The following is a 21573-nucleotide window of genomic DNA, read 5'->3' as shown; positions in this document are numbered from 1 at the left end:
AAAATAAATTTTACTTGATTTATTGTGATATCCGATTCGAAAAATACATTTCTGTTACACAGTTGATTTCACATCTGACTTCACCAGTATGTAATACAACAAACAGTTAAATCATAGCTGTTTCCACAGCTGTGTTACAACACTAACACATACAACATTTTAAAGCTAGTTTTACACAGTGTTACAACATATAGTGATATTAAAACATTTTGAAGCTACAGTAATATCACAATACAATAGGTGATGCTTGTGCAAAGTGTTACAACACTAAAAGTGATAACTCCAACATTACAGTAGTACAGTGTTATTACATTGTAAGTGATATACAGTCATTGTTTTACTGTACTTACAATGTAATCTGGACTCATTTTCTATCTATACACTTATTATAAAAATAGTGGTTTCTCTTTTTCAATTAACTGTATAATATAAATGCAGTAAACGCAATAATTTTATGATCATATAAACATGTGTAAGTCAAAAATTGCATATTTTTTGCTGTTTTAGATATTATAAAAATTCTTTTCTTAATACTTACAATAATTTGCATTAAAAATATATAATTTATATACATACTTTAGTGTCATAGTAAAATATTTCAAAAGTAACAAATTGCAATCAAATACTGTAAGAAAAAATATAAACATAAATTATGCCTAAAGCTCTGTTTACACTATGAAAATACTTTGACAAAAAAAAGTGTGCCCAAATATGGTGGTGATATTCCCATATATGGGCACATCGTTTTTTGTCACATAAAGTTTCATAGTGTAGACAGAGCTTTATAAATTAGACGAATCAAGGGAAAAAAATTTAACAAACATAAAGTTGATTCACAAGGCTGTAAAATTTGTCTAGAATCATCAGCAAATTCTGTAATGCAGTTTCACATATGCACAGTATCATGTCTGTATAATAACCTTAATGTAACACAGACATCACATGTGATTAGCTGGTACCCTGTGCCACACAATTTGCTTATTAAACATAATGTGGAGATACAGTACAGTGAATCGTTGAGTAATATAATGTAGGCCTATACAAACATAATATTGACCAACTCACAAATTTAAATACTGGTAGTTAAATATATGTTTAAGGATTAAGCTAAAAATACCTATTCACAAATCTGAGCACAGTACAAACCCTCTTTTTGGAACACCTCTATTAAGGGGAAACTTTCTAGTGAGATGAACACGGAAAATCTATTTTTGAACATTTTGTTGGGTGTTCCCTTATTGGAGTTTCTTCTGTGGTATCTTTTAGTTCATCTCATTAAGTACAAATATAATGTAAAGCTATTCAGAAGTATTTTCAATTAATAAGTAGAAATTCAATGTTGACTTAAGTCGCAAATCTAACGTAACTTATGAATCTTAGCATTAAAGTGCAAATACAAGGAAAGCATACTAAAAAATTTAGATGTATATTTTAATCAAATGTTGAAATTGTAAATATAAGAAATCAAAAAGGTATCTAATATAACAAATCGCAGGTAGGTACACATACTCTTGGCATACACAGACAATATGAAATCAAATATGCATACCTAAATGATACATTTGGCGTGTTAATACATAAATAGTTTTTTAACTTTATAAAAAATGTATTTATTTATTTTTCATTCATTTAAATAAATGAATATAGTTATACCTAAAATAGTAGGTAATTACATATACCAAACATCTTTAAAAACATAAACAATATTTTACTAAATTTTAAGTGCATAATAGTGGTTTAGCTTTCACTGAATCAAGACTAATTTCATATCAATTTCAATATTTAAGAGATACTTTACTGTAAATAGTTTGAGACATTATCTACTAACGTTTCAATAAACGAGGTACAGATAAAAGAAAGTGAACTTTGAACTGTACTGTGATGATATTTCATATCAGTCATAAAATTATTTATTAGGCTATAAAATTAGAAATCAAATATATTAATATATTATTGTCAATCAGAATGGTGTACATACTGTACTTCTTCTGTATTCACAGTCTATACTAGTGTACAACGAAATGAGACAATAGTACAGTCAACTCTCCCAATACCGAAATCTCTGAAAACCTGAAACTCTCCCAACCAGACTTTTCATGAGATCCAAAGGGTCCCAAATTCATTTTTACCATTAAAAACAAATTCCGAATCCAGACTTTTTGGAAAACCAGACATATTATTAGGCCAAAAGTGTCCGGTATTGGGAGAGTTGACTGTACTTACTTTATGGTTTTATAATACTCTGCTAAGTTTACCAATTATTTTTCTTTTTTTTTCATGGTTTAATAGACTGGACAACATTGTTTTAATTTTGTTTTACCTTCACTATTAGCAAGAATCAGCGGGTTATTTTGATGAAATTCCACTAGTTCCACGGGTGAATCAAAAGCCTGCAAATTGAAATCATGATTATTGATAATAACAACTTGATTCTTTTTCTTTTAATGATAATTGTTACTACACAAATAGGGAATCATTAAAACACATGACATGACATGTTGGCTTTATTCAGAAATTGTAAGGAGAATTATTATCTCTTGTTTATTATTTATTTCTATTAACAGAGGCACAACTTTGTAACAACAAATGTATAACATAGATAGTCTTAACATTACTCTTTCATGTATTCTTAAGCTCTGTCTACACTATCAAACCATGGAAGAAGTATTCCTCCATAATCAAACTACTTTGCTGTGCCCAAATATGGTAGCAATATATATGGGCACATCCCATAAACATAAAGTTGTAGTGAAAGTGATAGTGTAGACAGAGCTTTAGCAAAGTGCTTGGACATTTATAGTATCACTACTTTTTAAATGTAATTATATGGTTATACATTTACTTACCTGTTCTCCATCCTTCATTGAGCCTAATGCATACTTCCCATCATCCCGACGCCGCATCTGTAGATTGCGAACTTGATTATTATACCAAAGTGACAGCGTGAATGGATTCTTAGGTCCTCCACGTTTACTCTCACGAACTAAAAATGCACCATCCTTTAAAAAAAAAACGATAAAGTAAATCATAATTTTTAATAGCATGTTACACAGTGTATTTGATTTGATTTGATACAATAGTTATTAAGATCATGCTTATAAAGCTTGGTTCCCAAGATGCAAGTAATAAGCTACAGTTTAAATGATCAGTCGCTTGTGATTGGTTGAATGAATTGTGTAAATTGCATCCTAGTGGGAATGGGACTTAATCAGTCTGACATATGCATCCTGCATTGTGCAACCTTTGTGAACAAACATCAGCTACAGACAAATGTATTATTTTATAATGAAACATCAACAGTGAAAATAAATACTTACTCTCCTAAATTCTTCTAAACTTTTCAGAGCCTTGTCCCTGGGTAATTCAGGATGATACCACGGATAACCATTCATGGTACTCTATGAACAAAATTCACTAAATTTATTATTTTCTTTTTTTTAAAAGAAATTTAAGTCCACATACAAAATGAATGAGTGTATAGGAAGGTTTTCGATAGAGCTAATAATATGACATAAAATAGAAATAATGAATTGGGCATGTACAATACTGAGAGAAAAAGAGGAAGAAAGGGGACAATATGCACAAAAAGTTTATAGATATTATATAGTTTTGTACCCCATAGCTTTTGGAGGCGTGTTTAAATATTTTTCACTCATGCGAAAAATAGTTGATTGAACTAGACAATATAAAAATCGGGGTGAAAATGGAAAACGAATAAGTGGAGATGCGCTCTATTAAATGTGATGAGCTATGACGAAAGATACAAAAATCCGCCTTTTGTTTGTTGAAGTCTTTGATTAGCTGATTTATTTTATTATGTAATTTTGTGACAGATATATGTTATTCTTTATACAACTCTCTTCACCTGATGATTGACTACGCCCAAAATATGTGTTAATAAATTTATATTGATTGAGGCAGTTTTAATTTGATTTTGATTTTTTTAAATTATATAGTTTAGTTATATATGTGCAGTAATCACTAATGATCTTGTGGTAAAATAAAATTAAATAAAACATACAGCTGCAGTCCTTGTAGCAGACGGCTTTGGTACAGTTTCAATCTGAACTGAAGGGGTTGGTGTATTTCGTTTAGCAGGACTTGGAGCCCTCCTTTGAGCTGGGGAAGGTCGTTGAACAGGGCTAGGTCGTTGAGTTGGACTTGGTAGAACCTTTGTAGTGTCTGTTTTTGAGCATGAATCACTTGCTGTGCTGCTAGGAGGCTTTTGTGCAGCTAAAATAACAACATTCAACACAATGAATACAAACTTATCGCAACAAATTTTTAATTATAAACGATCCATAAACATAACAGTTGATTCTCGGTACAGTATATACATTTATTCAGTATCATAGACATATTTCATAATACACCATCTTATGTGTTTCATATGTGATGCCACTATAATCATTAACCAAACATTCTAGAATACAGGTATCACATGTGATACACATGAGATTGTGTATTATGGAATGTTCCTATGATACAGGACAAAATTGTCATATGTGGAGATACAGCACTAAGAATATTAATAAACCAATATAGTAGATTCCAGTTATTCAAGTTATCTTTATTGTGTTTTCACAAACAGGCATAAAAACAAAATTGGTTGCTGGCTATAAAACAGAATATCAATAAGAACATTGAAAAGGTTCAAGGCACATAAAAAACTTACATACTTCAATACAGTATGTATTGTACAACAGATTTCAAAGTCATTCATTGGTTTTAAGTCACACATCACAGCCAAAACTTGATTACAAACGCATTCTTTTTAAAAAGTAGTGTAAAATCTTACGTTTTCTGGGTGGTAGGTAAGGTTGACTGATTGGTTTTGATTCCTTAGTTGGTGATTCCTTTGCAACACATTTACTTGGTGGAGGTAGAGGCGGCTGCGGCAATCGTTTATGCAAAAAACTGCCATGACTATTGTAAACATCTTTTCGAGGAAGAGTCGGGCTACCTTGTTCAAAAACGTGTTTCATTTTCGATATGGATGATGTTGATGATGATTCATCTGGTGTTTCAATGGCTGGCTTGGTAGTATCTGTCTTTGGGTAGCGAACTATTGGTGGCGGTATTGCAGGTTTATTATTAGTTGAATTATATGGATTCTTTGGTGGTGGCATCTTAGTGTATTTTGACTGAGGCTTCCTAAACTTATTAGGAGATTTAGGTTGAATACTTGGTAATGGTTGTGGAAGTCGATTTGGAGTTTGTTCTGTTGAAAATAAATATTCCTTTAGTTGTTTTTACTTATTATTTATTTCATCATAATCAGTTATTTTATGCTATTTTTTCATATATTACTACTTTACAAAAGCATATATAGCATAATATATACTATACTATACAATTTTACTAAACTAATTGATATTTGCATACCTTCGGGTACAGCATATGTTCCATCACAATCCTTTAAAATATAAAATATGTTAATACAATGAATAAAATAATAATAACATTTATATATTTATATAATACAATGTTCTATATGATTAAAAAATAATTGCAAAAGAACCTGCTTGCTACAAAAGGTATATATGTTTTTAAATGTTTTAAAATAATTTTAAATTATTATTTGAATTTTATATAAGTTTTTCTTTGTGACTGACTTTTGTTATAACATTTAGGTTTTCTGCCTCATTGTTTGTATTTGTTTATGTCGGAATAAATGATTTTATATGACATAGACATGTTTTAATAAAGATGTAGCTAAAGTCTTAGCTAGCAAACCTATTCTAAACCCCAAGCTTATGTCAATAATTCAATTTCATTTCTATGTGTACATACCTCTTCCAAAGTTGGGGCCTCATAAGTATCATCTTCAAAAAAAAAGAGTAAACAGAGTTTACACAATACATTCATTATTTCCAATACAGTATTTCAAAAACATTAACTCAAATTTCTGGATGTGTTATCATCTTAACATTATAGCACTGTTTAATTAAAGTATTTAAATTTAAAAAAAAAATGTTGTTATACAGTATTCACTTACCGTCTTCTACAAAATTATTCTGAAAGAATAAAATTGTGATTATAATGGTTAATCTTTAAGATATAGCTTTAGTTTTTTCAACACAAAAATTAAATTATACATTATATACATAGAAAGACATAAACTTTGGTAGTTTGCCTAAAATACCATGGTTATAGTCCTATTGCAATATGCCTTGGACTTTAGCTCTGGCAGATGATTACAGTAACTTCTAAACTTTGGTAGTTTGCCTATAATACCATGGTTATAGTCCTATTGCAATATGCCTTGGACTTTAGCTCTGGCAGATGATTACGGTAACTTCTAAACTTTGGTAGTTTGCCTAAAATACCATGGTTATAGTCCTATTGCAATATGATTTGGACTTTAGCTCTGGCAGATGATTACTGAAAAATACAGAGGTCACTGGATGAATGCAAAATATATTTGTTATTGATTGGTCAATTTACCTGGATTTCTGGCCGGTATGAGGGTGAAATCATAGGTGATACACTATGATGAGGGATGCAACGATTTCTGGAAGGTGAAAAATCCCGACGAGCTGGTGGTCGTGGTGGAACGTCACTTGAGACAGAATTTAATGTTGGAGCACTTAAATAGAAATAAATTGTGTAATCGTAAATCTTATAGTAATCTGAATACAGTAGATAGTTGTATGATCTGATATGGTTTATTTTCAGTATGCATCTAGTATGTGCAATCATGTATATTCATATCTAAATAAAATGAGTAAGATGCAGTATAGAATGAGGGAAGAGTTAAAATTGTACAAAGTGAATGTACTCACAGCGCTAACATCTGAGGGCGCTGTCCAGATGGTTTACCTAAAAAGTCCTGTATAAAGACAATGTTTTAGGAATGTTATGCAAATTGAAGAAAATAAAATTTATGTAAATCACAATATTTCAAGATGTAAATCATACTTAAAAGATGTATTGCCCCACAAAATCATGAAAAATAAAGATTTATAAAATCAGACTTTGAATAGACCATTTTGTTTTCAGTTGAACAATATATCTTTAAGAAGTTAATGAACATATAGTTTCAGTGGGAACACTTACTGTAGTATATTAACAAAAAATGTGATTTTATCAGGAATATCAAATCAAAAAAACCTTCTAACCTTGTTAGTTTTTGGAGGTCGGGCTGGAGGAATTGCAGCAGCTGTAGAGAAATTATACATGAAATTAAACGGACTGTATGGAAAATCATTTCTTTATCAAATTCTGAAATTAATCATGCTATATTAAACACACAAAAAGACGATGAAGAACCACAACACAATTTGATGGTTAGTGCCAAGCACAAGTCATTATACATGCATTATTCTATAAATAGAATTAGTTAACAAGTACATTTTTAAAAATAAAGACAATTTAAAGTAATACTCTCTCTCATGGAATTCCTTAGTGTGATGATGTAATAGAATCCCAATTGAACTTTACATTATTAAAATAAATTTAAAATAAAATAATTTAGAAAATAAACATAAGAAAACTACTTTTTAACTAATAAAAAGCCTTATTTAATCCTTTTTCTGAAAGAGTATTAAATTCATTTTTGCAATTTCAGCTGACTTTTACCTAAAAATTTCAATTATATTATTTATAAATAATTTTTGCATTTTATTGTTAACTTAAAGATGGCATTTAGAGAGAATTTTATGTTTTTTGCTTTAAGATTGCGATTATAGTAAAAATAAATGTTTACTATCGAACAAAATAAATAAAAAAATGTTTTTTTTTTTATTGGTATCACGATCATTCTCAAGCATGCCAAGATACTTCAGACATTTGCAATCAGGACCAATTGAAGATGTACCCACTAAGGTACAGTACGTAAAATGATAGCATTCTCATAAGAGACACATGTTCCTACTGGATACATAACAAGGATGTACATGCAATCCAAGTTACTTAACCAATCATGTCCGAAAACAACTGTTGACAGTAATTTTACACAATTATTGTGCGTTTCCGATAGGGAGCCAAACTTTAGTCAAACTAACCAACTTTTGAATAGATGATGATTTTTTGTTTTATCAAAGATATCTTTTCCTGATTTAATAAATTTTAATTCTTCAAACATGCTCCAATCTCATTTGCTTCATGCCCATACATAAATTGACCCCTGACCTTCGATGGATCCGTTTGTCAGTGATCTCCACCAATCAAATATATCTCTGATACTGATGGGGCCTGTACAGAATATAGCACGATTCAAACACGTTACAATTATTTATTATAAAAATATTATGAATTTTGTTGTTTTGCCAATTAAAATTTAAAGGGCCTTTTGTATTGCTATCCTAAATAATTTATTTAAAAAAAGAATGACAGCTAAAACTTGATTAGTTTAAAGCAGTATCACTACAAATAGAACAGTAAAGAAGGAAGCCGTCCCTGTTGTGAAAGAAATGTCATATTTCCTTGTTTTCTAATTACTAAAAACAACCTAGGTATTTTATATTATGAAAACAATCTACAATTGTCAGATAAAAATAAAAAAATAATAAAAAACAACTAGGCCAACTCAGACAGCGTATTACAAGGTAACAGGGCTTGTTGCATGTGAATTACATGAGGCTCTATCATGTAAACGGCTAAGAGCGCTCACTGGCTAAACCCAGGGGCCCCAGAGCTTCAGGGTCCTCAGAGCATGAACAGCCCACTGCAACTATCCAGTGTTAGAGGGTACCTTAGGAGTGCTGTACGCAACTGTTCGGAATTGTACACCCTAAGATATCACGGAAGATTTGCGTTAATATGTTCTCTCTTCAGAACCACAAAGAGAACCTGTTGTGAACCTGTGCCAATTGCATAGCCATCAGTTATTATCGGGTAAATGCGTAAAATACACAAAAACTGCCCCGAAGCAGCATCATTTGTTAAGCCCCCCCCCCCCCCCCCTGTTATACAACACTGTCCAAGTTGGCCTAATTAATTCGTACGCTGTCTAGGTTGAAAATGGGAATCATCTTCAGGAACTTCATACAGTTCTGTAAAATAATGTAGACAACATTTAGTATGTTAAACAGTACTAATACAAATTATGACTGTAATAACATAATTAGTCATGTGATGTGAATAATTATATTTAGAGTGTAGAACACATCCCTATTCAGTGGACACAAACAAGGGGAAATATATGTTTGAATTAAGCAACAAATACAGCACTTTTTTTTTTATCAATTTCAGTATCATTAACTACATAATGAATGTAATGTATTTAAATATAACTTGTCAATATTTTGTTCATTCATTTACACATTACAATATTTCATTCACTATTAACAGTTTAATTTATAAACTATGTGTCAATGAAAAACTATTTTTAGTAGGATGAAAAGATGAGAATATCATAAAAACAAAAAAAAACATTTAAAATAAAGACATTTAAAATTAGTAGTTCTGAAATCAAGATTGTTAAACTAACATACAGTAGGTTTTAAGGCTTGCTTGCTATCAGGGTGTATGGAATAATCTCTTAATTTTATTTAATATTAATTGTCTGCATTGCATTATTAGGACTATTGCCAAAATATGGTAGTGATACGTCCAAATATGGTTGCGATATGACATCATCATGTCCATATACGGGCACATCAAAGTGGTAAACAAAAGAAAATCTCAAGTAACATTTTAATCTTCAATTAGCATATTATGAGAAAACATTCAGTTCAACATAATATTTAGGACTGTTCCCAACAAAAGAAATAATACATAAAAAATATATGGCATTAAAAAGGCGAGAATTTTTGAAATAATAAAAGAAAAAACTGTGTTCTTTGCAAACGGTCTAATATTGAGATAGGAGAGATTTTTTTTTTGTGGTTAGCAAGGATGGTAGGCATCATTTGGTGATTAGATTCATAATAATAAATAAATAAATTGTATACCATCCTCAACAGCTTCAACTGGAGCTAAGTACTCATCCTCCACTTCATCATCATCCTGAAAGAAAAGTATACAAAATATGATAGAATAATAACAATCATTACAAGGAAAGATTAACATGAATCGGATTAATAGCATAAACTAAGTACACTCTCATAGACATGTACTGTATATTAAGCTCTGTCTACACTATCAAATTAGTTTGACAAAAGAAGTGTGATGTGCCTTTGTGTGACTTTTTTTGTGTCAAACTAGTTTCATAGTGTAGACAGACATTTACACTTGTGAATGGATCGTCACTTGTACATTGGGAGAGTGAAAATGATTCCAAATTGATAATAAATAATATAAATTTGTAGATGAAGATGAGAGTGCAACAAATTAATCAAATTCAAACTCTCAAATGGGACATTATAGATACTAATTTATAAAGCTCTGTCTACACTATCAAACTAAATATGATATGCCCATATATGGACCTGATGATGTCATACCACTACCTTATTTAAGCATATCACTATCATTTCTTAGCACATTTTTTTTGTCAAACTAGTTTGATAGTGTAGACAGAGCTTAATACAGTGACAAATGTTCATATACTGTTGGCTCTGTGATGTCTTGTAATTTATGATAATAATGATGAATAATACTTTTACAAATTATGAACATTTTTTTCAACCAGATAAAATGATTTACTTGTTTGCGATGAACATAAATGTTACTTTATGATAAAGAATGAACGTGCTGATAGCTGTCACTTACAAACAAATGCAGAAAGGAGTACAAATAAGGTTAAACATAGAGTTAATGATAAAAAAGTTAGGTATCATTACTTCAGTAAAGCAAAATGTGAATGTTATTTTGTGAAATCCATTAATATTTGTGTGACATTAAAAATGTTAAGTACACTATGATGAAATAGCAAATAAAATATGTAAACAATGTAGTGTTTACACAGTATACCCTGAAATACAAAAGTACTATAATGCACAGTTCAAAATATTATTGTGCTGCAAAGGCTACAATCTGCTTTTGAGTACTCTAGAAAACTACCATACTAAAATACACAGTTCTCTAATAATCAATGTGCCCCAATGGCATTTACACTTATGGACAGAATGAAATGAAATCTCCCTTGTACTCTTTTCCATTCTATCCAAAATCTAAAAAAGCTGCCATACTATAATGCACAGTTACCAATATATTTATGCTCCAAAGCCTTTGAAAGCATGAGATAGATTGACAAAATTTCAGTTTTGGCAGTACTTGTGTACTCGTACTATAATGCACAGTTCCCAATATATTTATGCTATTTTGAAACCCACACGATGGATAGCTTTTTAAAATATATATTTAACAAAACAAATTATCCAGGTAAATCCATTCTTGCTGGAGCCAAATCACAGAAAAATACAATTAGAAAATTTTATTTTCTGTCAACTACCGTAAAAGTAAGCAAATATGCACATTTGAATAAGGCGTACTAATCCAGTAGTGCATTTACAAAGCATAAAATGTATATGGCGACTAAAGCTAGTTAAAGTGTACTCGGGCCCACGCAAAATAATATAAAATTATGAATATTACACCAATATAAAACAAGCTTGCGTTACAGTATCTTAAGCTTCAATTCCAGGTCGAAAGAGGGTCACCAGGAGATGGCTATAATCCACATGTCAAAGGTCACTGCCAATACTAGTCTTTAAGCATTACATGAATTAGCGTTTGCAGTGGGAATTAAGTAAAACTTATATTAATAATTGATTACATTTTTTCACGTGCAAAATGTATTCCAACTATGAATACCTAAAAACTCATGCATAGAGTTATAATTAAAGCATTTATTATTATTTGTCTGTCTCATTTTATTGTATATTAATCAATGAATTAATAATTATTGTTAAAAGTATTTTTCCTCATTTTAGAAAAGTCTAAATCTACCTGGTACAACGTATAAAGAGAGTGAAAGCATAAATTAAAATATTGGATAATAACATCATAAAGCAAAAAAATAGATAGGCACAACAAAAATGAACGAATCTTACAAAAGGTTGTCGATGTGTTTCGTGAGGATTTTCAACTGGTACGATGTACAGTTCATCATCATCTTCATTTATTTCATTAGGAAGATTCTTAAGACATTATACAAATAAGAAAAGGAATTTTTAAAGTACATTGTCAACACATATTTAAATTTTAATGTTTAATTTTAATTTTTAATTTTGGAAAAAAGCTGGAACCTGAAATACTTTATTAACTTGAAACTGATTAGAATGAAAAAAAAAAATGTTTTTTTCTTGAATGTAATATCAGCTTAAAAAAAAAAATATTATTAACAATTTATTGAAAAAAGAATCCAGAAAAACCAGTTAGAAACCATTTAAATAATTATATAAGTTTTGTCAAACTACATTTAAATGATAAAATAATTGTGAAGTGCATTGTCTAATCAAGTTTAAATAATCTGTGAACACTGAGTTTAGAAAACAATTCTAAATATTGTAAATATAAATTTTTTAAATGTATTGTAAGCAAAATAGAATTATTGCTACTGATATTCCAATAGCATTAACATCATGTCCCATATAAAATATGTGAAATCATCATCCATATGTCAAAGGTCACAGACAAAATTCTAAATGCATATTACAAGAATAAGTATTTGCAGTATAAAAGTGTTTGCACATGCAGATGGTATAAATCTATGTATACCTGACATGGTATTTGATGCACTAAACTCATGCATTTAACAAATCATGAATGTTTATTCATTGAATTTGAAGAATATTTTCATTTGTTAAAAGATTAAAATGAGTTGAATAGTACAAATGAAAATATTCTTCCCATTCAATGAATACAAAAACATTATCCACTAAAGAGGAATAAAATGTTGGTCATTATTTATTTATAACACACCTACTGTGTGGTGTAAAGGTTTGCATGGTGAATAAAGAATAGTAGGATTAGGTTTGCAGTATTCCAGTGTTTGAAAAAGGATATAATATAGTTTTTAGAATGTCTTGACGTTTCAATTGTACCGCAAACCCAATTATATACCTACTGTTCTAATATAAAAGAAACTTATATTCAATCAATCCACTGGTGAATAGCATGTGATACGAAATTAATCAATCAGATAGCAAGAGGTGTATTGTAATGTACAAATTTATCTTATTAAAATTTTGTCTAATTGATTAATTAATAATTATATTATTTCAGTCTAAAATCTACTGTATAACTGTTATATAAAAAGTGATTAATGACTTATTAACAAGCAAGAAAAGATAAGCTAGAACAAGTGAGAATCTTACAAAAGGTTGTCGATGTGTTTCGTGAGGATTTTCAACTGGTATGAAGTACAGCTCATCTTCATCATTTATTGCATTAGTATTCTTAATACATTATATAAATAAGAAAAGTAGTTTTAGAGTTTCAAGCTCATTTAAAATGCTATAGTATTTAATATAGTATTTACAATCTTTCTTGGTTATTATTATTATTGCTATTTGGACGCACCTTTATCATCAAAGTATGCCACTGTTGTAATAGTGGAGTTTCCAATAAATATTATATTTTTTGGCAAAAGATATGAGAATGTATATTTAGATTGTATCCTTGTTTAAAAAATCATTGCTTTTCAATTGTTTGGTTATTATAGGAACTTTTTTGTCTATCCATGTTTATGTTTCATAATGTTATATTTATTTGGGTGGGTCAAACCTAGACTTAAGACCGAACCCTTAGTCTGTGTATACCTCCGCTATTATTTTACATTACTTATGTTGCTATGTATTTTGTTGATATGGAATTTGAAACCATTTAATTGTAGCTGGCTCACTTGAGTTATAGAATTGTTCATTTTGATATGTTGTGACATATGTCAGTGTATTGATACTAGGCTGGTTGATTATTAATAAACAAAACAAATATTTATTCATAAGAAACAGAAAAAGATAACAATTAAGAAATTAAATGAAAAGTTTGTAGTTTACTATGTAAGGTAAAATGAGTTGACATAGTAAAAAAAATATTACAATTCACAGTTTAAATTAGCATATTTTCAAGTTTAAATATTCACATTTTATAACAGTATTTTTTCAGACATAATTTGGAATTAAATTCAATATTATAAAGTTGGAAATACAACTGAGCCGCCTTCTTCCATGATTGATTACTGATCATTAAATGATAAATATTGATTATAGTACACTCACAAAAACAAAAGAAACTCTGTACAAAGAATGGTAGTCTATCAACAGGAAGGGCCTTGAGTTAGATAAACATAATTATAAGACAAAAAGGGAAGGTCTGGTCTAATTCTCCTCCAATGAGGAACTAAATTAAAATAAAACCTCGGATAGAATAGTCGACATCATAAACATATTCAAATAATTTACGCAAAGCTGTTGATCACCAATAAAATGGTAAAGAGGTGTGTTATCTATACTATAAGAGAGAGCGTTAGTTTGTAGCTGTGTTCGCAAGCATCTATACACATGGACTATTAAAATAACCACAATTACACTGGGAAAGTCTTAAACTACATCTGAAACAAGTATTCACCAAGGGAGCAGGTACCTTTCCTGGTAATACAGTATGTAGGATTGGCAAAACCTGACCATGCTTAGGGAAATTCCGGGCCACATTCACCAATAAGTTGGGTTATTTGACAGGTGTACCATACCAAAGATTCCTATCTTTAAAATTATTCAGGCCTTTCCCAACGAACCAAGTTTCCAGGGACTGATCACATCACCAGAAAACCAGACAAATTAGCCCAGCACAAGGCTATCCAGTATTAGGAGAGTTGACTGTATAATGAAACTTATAGCAGAACAAACTGAAGACTACAAGAAACATGTACTGTACTGTGTAGTCATGTAATCTTGATGAACAGTTAACTGTTGTGCATTTTTACGATAAATGAATTAAAACACGCATAACGATATGAACTGTAATGACAATATATTACATATACATAATGATAGCGTTGATATTGATTTAGTAAAAACAAAATGTTATTCAACCAAATGAAAAAACAATGTCGTATATGAGGAAGTAATATGTTTATGTATGATGATAATTTGATATCCTACCAAATGTTTTGGAATACTTTTGGGTGTGTAATCTGTTGATGATCTGTTTGAAGTATCTGCAGAGTTGGAAACGGCGCTACTGCTAACCTTAGGAACCAACTTAATTCGAGGTTTAACAGCAGGTTTTTTCTTTACATCTGGAGGTTTTTTCTTTACATCTGGAGGTTTTTTCTTTACATCTGGAGGTTTTTTCTTTATATCTGGAGGTATTTTCTTTATATCTGCATGTGCTTTCGTTATATCTGCAGGATTTGTCTTTTTTCCTGGAGGTTTTGTCAGAAGGCTGTTTAATGTTGATACAATTTCCTGTCGTACTGATGATATTTCAGGAATGTTTCTCGCTGACTCACTTGATAAGGTATTATTATCAAATTCATGTGTGGTTTCATTTTTGAGTACTTTAAAATCACTTTTTGGAAGTGTGTGTGAGATATCGTCATTATCATCTACATCTGGTAGACTTGTGTAAACATCAGTTTCGCCAAATTGTTGTAGGTCTGTGCTGTTGTCGTCATCAACATTTGGTAGACTTGTGTAAACATCAGTTTCGCCAAATTGTTGTAGGTGTGTGATGTCGTCGTCATCAATATCTGGTAAACTTGAGTAAACATCAGTTTCGCCAAATTGTTGTAGGTCTGTGCTGTCATTATCATCAATATCTGGTAGACTTGTGTAAACATCAGTTTCGCCAAATTGTTGTGTACCATTGTTAATATGTGGAGGACCATTGTAAATCTCACTTTCTTGATGTGATATACAAGAATATGTATTGTTTTGCTCACCATCCAGTATTAAACTTGAGTACAGGTTACTGTCATCTTCATCAATATCTGGTAGATTTGAGTATACCTCGCTTTCTCCTTCAGGTGTCCTCTCAACATCCCTCCCACTAAGCCTTTCATGTGATTTAATTTGTGAATGTAGATTTGAGGTTTTCGAATTTAAATTAGCTGTTTGGTTTGAGGAAAAATGAACTGAAGCAGGAAAAGGATCACTCATAGGGCGTAATTTAGCATGATTTGGTGGAATTGGTAGAGGCTTACTGAGTAGGCTAAGAGGGGGTTGTCTTTTGGTGTGAATCAGTGGCTGAGTGGAATGTATTGAGGAAGTATTGTGTGTATTTACTGTAGAGGATGCTGATTGTAACTGAGCTTTTGTATCGGTAGCAGGCCAAGCGGGGCGATTCATTATCATATTTGACAGTTCCTGTTTCTGTTAGATAAATAATTAGATTACAACATGCAACATCCAACACATTAACATAAAATCTTTTTATAAAAAATTATAAAAGGTTTCAATATTGAAAGAATTAACTATGAGCATGGCAACATGTCAACTGATTATTAAACTATCCAAATATCAAATGTGTAGTATAGACCATTACATTAAGGATTTATGTATGTGGAACCTTACAGCTCAGAAAGGAAACATTTTAAATCAAATCTAATTGATTACTAAAAACAAGAAGCTGTATAAAATATCTTAAAATTGACATCAATTAGTAAATTACTATGTAGTAATTAGTACATTATTATTTAGTAGTAAATTACTATTTAGTAGTAAATTACTACTGTATATATACTATATAGTACACAAATAATGCATTTTTATGAGTGTAATGGTATAAATATACAAATAATGGCATGAGGTGAATGATGAAAGGTTATACTTCCACGAGGCGAAGCCAATTTGAAATATAACCTGTCATCATTCACCGAATGACACTATTTGTACCATTCCATGAATACAATACGTACTATTGCATGCCATGTGACCCACAATCGTCGAATCAAATGACAGGAATTGATTTAGGTGTTATAAAATATACCATATAGTACCCAATACTATTTAGCAGTAAATTACTATATAGATACTATATAGTACCCAATACTAAACTCTGTCACCTGGCAACATTAGCAATAACTAGTAAAAAACAATTTGATAATACTTACAAATTGTGATTGATTTGAATGTGGATATCTAGAGACTAGAAAAAAAACCACATAATATTAGTAAAAGAAAAATACATAAACAATTTCAGATTTTATCAACTTCAGATTTTGATTATTTCTACTATTATGTTAGTAAGATAACACCCCGGGGTATATTTCAGTCTGCCTTATATTGTAGTGTTTGTTTTAAAATATACAAAGTATACATAACTGAAAGCAACAAAACGCTGATTACAAAGTGTCATAAAAACTATATTATCAATGTGGAAACAAATACTTATTTTAACTGATAGATACTGTAGTTTACTACTTTTGATTTTGAAGTCAAATATTAATATATAGTTTATACCTTCAGATTGTGTGGGATCCGGTGGCGGCTCATAGTTCTACAGAAAGAAAACTCAAATAATTAAATGATATTTTACATTCTAAATTAACATTTTCATCTAAGTATACTGCACTTATCTTTTATTTTAATTAAAGGTTTATTGTAGCACCTTACAATATATAATACTTAGTGCATTATCAACTACTTAAGTTTCCCAAAACATGGCTGGCCTAAAATGAATGAATTTTAAAATAGAAGGAACTACATTTTTGACTATTTGATTTTAGTATTAGGAGTGTTGACAACTACAATTTTTTATTGTAAGAGTTTAATTCCTACTCGTAAAAAGGAAATAATTAATGTTTGTGGGAAGTGTTCCGCTACAGTGAACACCAAACGCATAGACACTATAAAAATGTACATTTTGTTTATGAAATCTTATGCCATTAACAAATTACTTTCTGTTCTCAAAAATTGTCTTTGAAATTGTGTAGGCAAGCATGTGGATAGTAAGACTAGTTGATTTTGATTCTAATTGTTTTAAAATATTTGTTTTTAAATACTTACATCTTCATTTTCAGAATCAGAAAAATCTGATCCCCAGCCTTCTTCTTCATCTTCAATCCTAGAAACTGTCACAAAAATAAATTGTAAATTCAAAATAAACAATTCTGGTGAAGTAGGGTATGTTCACACAGAGCGTAAATTCTAGTTTGGTGGCCCGATAACAAATAATGAAAAATGTGTGTATTGTTAAAGGATGTTTTCCAGTCTATATAACATAATATAATAAAATTAGAACAGAATGAAAAGAAATGAACAAATTGAAATAATTCAGTGGCCTGCTTGGTCTTAGATAGGACCAGGGTGCCTAAACCTAGAGATCAGATCTACAGGCTGCTTGGTCTTAGATAGAACCAGGGTGCCTAAACCTAGAGATCAGATCTACAGGCTGCTTGGTCTTAGATAGGACCAGGGTGCCTAAACCTAGAGATCAGATCTACAGGCTGCTTGGTCTTAGATAGGACCAGGGTGCCTAAACCTAGAGATCAGATCTACAGCCTGCTTGGTCTTAGATAGGACCAGGGTGCCTAAACCTAGAGATCAGATCTACAGCCTGCTTGGTCTTAGATAGGACCAGGGTGCCTAAACCTAGAGATCAGATCTACAGGCTTAGGCACTTTTTACCTTCATTGCTGTGGTAAAGTACTTACTTATAGGTTGTCTGTTATAATCTCTATCAGGGACGGCTGGAACATTGCTATTACGATTAGTAGGTCTTCTGTAAATGAAAATAAATAAAGCTCTGTCTACACTATCAAACTACTTTGACAAAAAAAGTGTGATGTGTCCAAATATGGTAGTGATATACCCAAATATGGTAGTGATATGACATCATCATGTCCATATATGGGCACATTACATTATTTTGTCGCATAAAGTTTGATAGTGTAGACAGAGCTTAAGTCTAATCATCCAGAGACACCATGTTTGTGAATAAATAATTGAATGAAAAACAGATAAATATAAAAGATAAATACATTAGAAGATATAAGGCAATCAGGGAAGGCAATCAGGGAAGGCAATCAGGGAAGGCAATCAGGGAAGGCAATTAACAATTTATTATGATAATGATAACAGTTTATCTATCAAAATAGAGCAAACAGGTGCATATTGTAAACTAAAACTCTGGTGACCACGCCATCAAACTATAACAAAATGTGATGTGCCCAAATATGGTAGTGATATGCTCAATTATGGAAGTGATATGACATCATCATGTTCATATATGGGCATATCACATTTTGTTGTCAAATAAAGTTTGATAGTGAAGACAGAGCTTTAGAACACACATTTAAAATTAGCATGGTCCTTATTATAGTGTTGTGGTTTTGGTCATATTAAAATTAGCGTCAAAATAAATTATATTAATCTAAATCTTCAACAAAACTGAATTATAAACATACTTACAACTTATTAAATAAACTGGATTTTTCTTTTTTTGATTTCCTAACTTTATCCAAGAGTTTTCTGAAAAATTAATTGAATATAAATCCTTATCTAAATAATGATTTAAAGTAATGTATCTCAAGCTAATAAACAATATAAAATAATATATGCTTACATTATTTTTGTCTGTGGTAGGTGTGTACTAAAGGATCGTAATGTGTTTTCATCTAAATCCTTTATTTCAAGAAGAGAAAACAAGATTAAATATTTAGCATGTGTTACTTAATTATTATCATTAGACATCAAACTAAGCAGTCTCCCTAAAGCTGTCTACACTATCAAACTAGCAAAGAAAGTGTGATGTGCTAAAATATGATAGTGATTTGCCCAAATATGATGGTGATATGACATCATTATGTCCATATATGGGCACATCACATTTTTTTTGTCACATATGATAAAGTTTGATAGTGTAGACAGAGCTTTTGATTTTGAAAAAAAAACTATATATTTATTTTATAAATTTACAGAATCAAATAAGAGAAATTCAAAACAGCCTATTGATATACTAGAAATTAATTAACTCACATAAATCACTTGAAATCAGTATATGAAATTGTTTTTAAAAATAGTTAGAATTTTATTTCACATCTTTCTTTTTTTTGTTTCAATGAAATCTGTTTTGATATTTTTGTATAAAAATAGCCATATATATTTCATAACTTTAAAAGGTTATTTTATTATTTTGTATTAATTCGTAATGTAACCAAGTAAAGTAATTTATATTGTTTTATGAAATGAAATATAGGAAATAAAGAATAAAAAAAAAATTTATTTATATACGGTGAAGATGAGGAAAACTATTAAAATGAGGAAAGTATGCTCGATCCACCAAAGATTCGAACCCGGAACATTCTGGTTGATATGCAGACCTACTAAGGTAAAATTATATTTGGTATGTTGAAAACAATACACATTTAGAAGACACTTTCTCAATTTATGTAGTGTAATCACAACTTTGCTGACCATTTCAGACAAGCATGGCCGATTCACAAGGAACTTTTAAGTAAAATAGGGTTTAAATATTACAGTTCAAAGTGTCTTTGATTGTAAATGTAATTGGTTGTTGTTGTTGATTTTTATATGAATAATATAAACCTACAAGTAGTCTAGTACCATCCACATTGTTCATCCTAAATGGCATTATAAATTCTGGCATATCATTCTGAAAGAAAAACAACACAAATATAATAGAAAAAAAAACAATGTTTTTTAAAATAATTGTTTAATACTTTTTTTGTATTTGCTCTTGGAAAATTATGTATTTTTCTGAACTTGCTGAATAAATATTATTATTTATCAAGGATAGCCCATATACACCACTCAAGAAAAGAAAACACACAATAATAAATATTGCATTAAATAAAAATAAGACACATATGTGAACTATTATTATTACCTGTCATTTACAAGGAAAAGAGATCGACTAATAATATAATATTAATATAATTTATGTTTCCATTTAGAATTCCTTATTTATTGTTAGCATAACGAAAAATTATAATTATATATTTGATTTGATCATATCAACCATTACCGTATATATAGTCTATTAATTTAATATACTAATTTTGAATACTTCAAAACTTTTTCGAAAAAAAAATTAATCTGCCATTATTAGGCTAATTTACTTTAGAGATATCATTAAATATTATTAATTATTACTGAAATTGAAAAAAAAAATGTGACTGCTATTGCATTTTTATACACCAATCTTTAACCTGGATTGTCAGGCTAGGCCCTACTACTTTATTGAAACCGCCTACCGTACCGTTGTAGTAGGCCTACTAAGGCCTATACGGTATAGTTTCTACCTAGGCCTAGGGCCTAGCCTAGGCTAATTCGTAATTCTTTAGAAACTTCAACCAGTTCACTTAACTACTTACATGACGGAGCCAATCAGCTACATGCCTGACATCCCACCCACAGACTTGTTCAGGTGGGGGTAAGGTCTTTTGAGACATAATTATCTTGGTTATCCAAAAAGAAAAACCAACATTTGTACGTCGTATTTTCTATTTTCGTACCCGGTTTTTAAGTGGTGGACGTGTGGTGAGCATCCGTGAGTTTTGTTTACCACACTTTACTTCCTTGTCAAAAGAAAGTTTTTACGCAAGTTTTTGCGCATCTTTCGTATGGGGCGCAACATGTGAATTTAAAGTGTATTGATGTTTCTATTTTTTATAAATCAATTTTTTAAAATAAAATTATGAATCCTTGGACAATAAATGCACATGTACTTGTAGAGAAAATCAGCTTTTATTTCATTATGGATTAATTTTTTTATTCTAAT

The 21573-nt window shown here is 30.3% G+C and overlaps 1 protein-coding gene across 5 annotated transcripts; it reads right to left on the bottom strand.

Annotated features, from left to right (window-relative positions):
* Positions 1-4: 4 nt before the first annotated feature.
* On the bottom strand, positions 5-21327 carry LOC140046173 (B-cell linker protein-like). 5 transcript variants are annotated; one of them, XM_072090725.1, is made up of 23 exons: positions 21167-21327; positions 20383-20445; positions 19396-19454; positions 19242-19301; positions 18485-18552; positions 17838-17902; positions 17292-17328; positions 16943-16977; positions 13206-13286; positions 11940-12026; positions 9897-9951; positions 8949-8996; positions 7122-7162; positions 6786-6832; positions 6448-6589; positions 5999-6017; positions 5794-5825; positions 5386-5416; positions 4799-5221; positions 4022-4233; positions 3318-3398; positions 2847-2999; positions 5-2390 (listed from the first exon to the last, which is right to left on the bottom strand). In XM_072090725.1, exons 1-23 carry the CDS (start codon positions 21242-21244, stop codon positions 2283-2285), a joined length of 2025 nt encoding a protein of 674 aa, XP_071946826.1. In that variant the 5' UTR covers positions 21245-21327; the 3' UTR covers positions 5-2282. The 5 variants fall into 5 exon arrangements, with proteins under 5 accessions (XP_071946826.1, XP_071946827.1, XP_071946830.1 ...); XM_072090726.1 differs by lacking the exon at positions 8949-8996; XM_072090729.1 differs by lacking the exon at positions 11940-12026.
* Positions 21328-21573: the final 246 nt, after the last annotated feature.

This window comes from Antedon mediterranea, chromosome 4 (genome assembly GCF_964355755.1).
Source record: "Antedon mediterranea chromosome 4, ecAntMedi1.1, whole genome shotgun sequence".
NCBI lineage: Eukaryota > Metazoa > Echinodermata > Crinoidea > Comatulida > Antedonidae > Antedon > Antedon mediterranea.
Note: the sequence above shows the minus strand (reverse complement) of the source record. Positions and strands in the feature narration are given on the sequence as shown.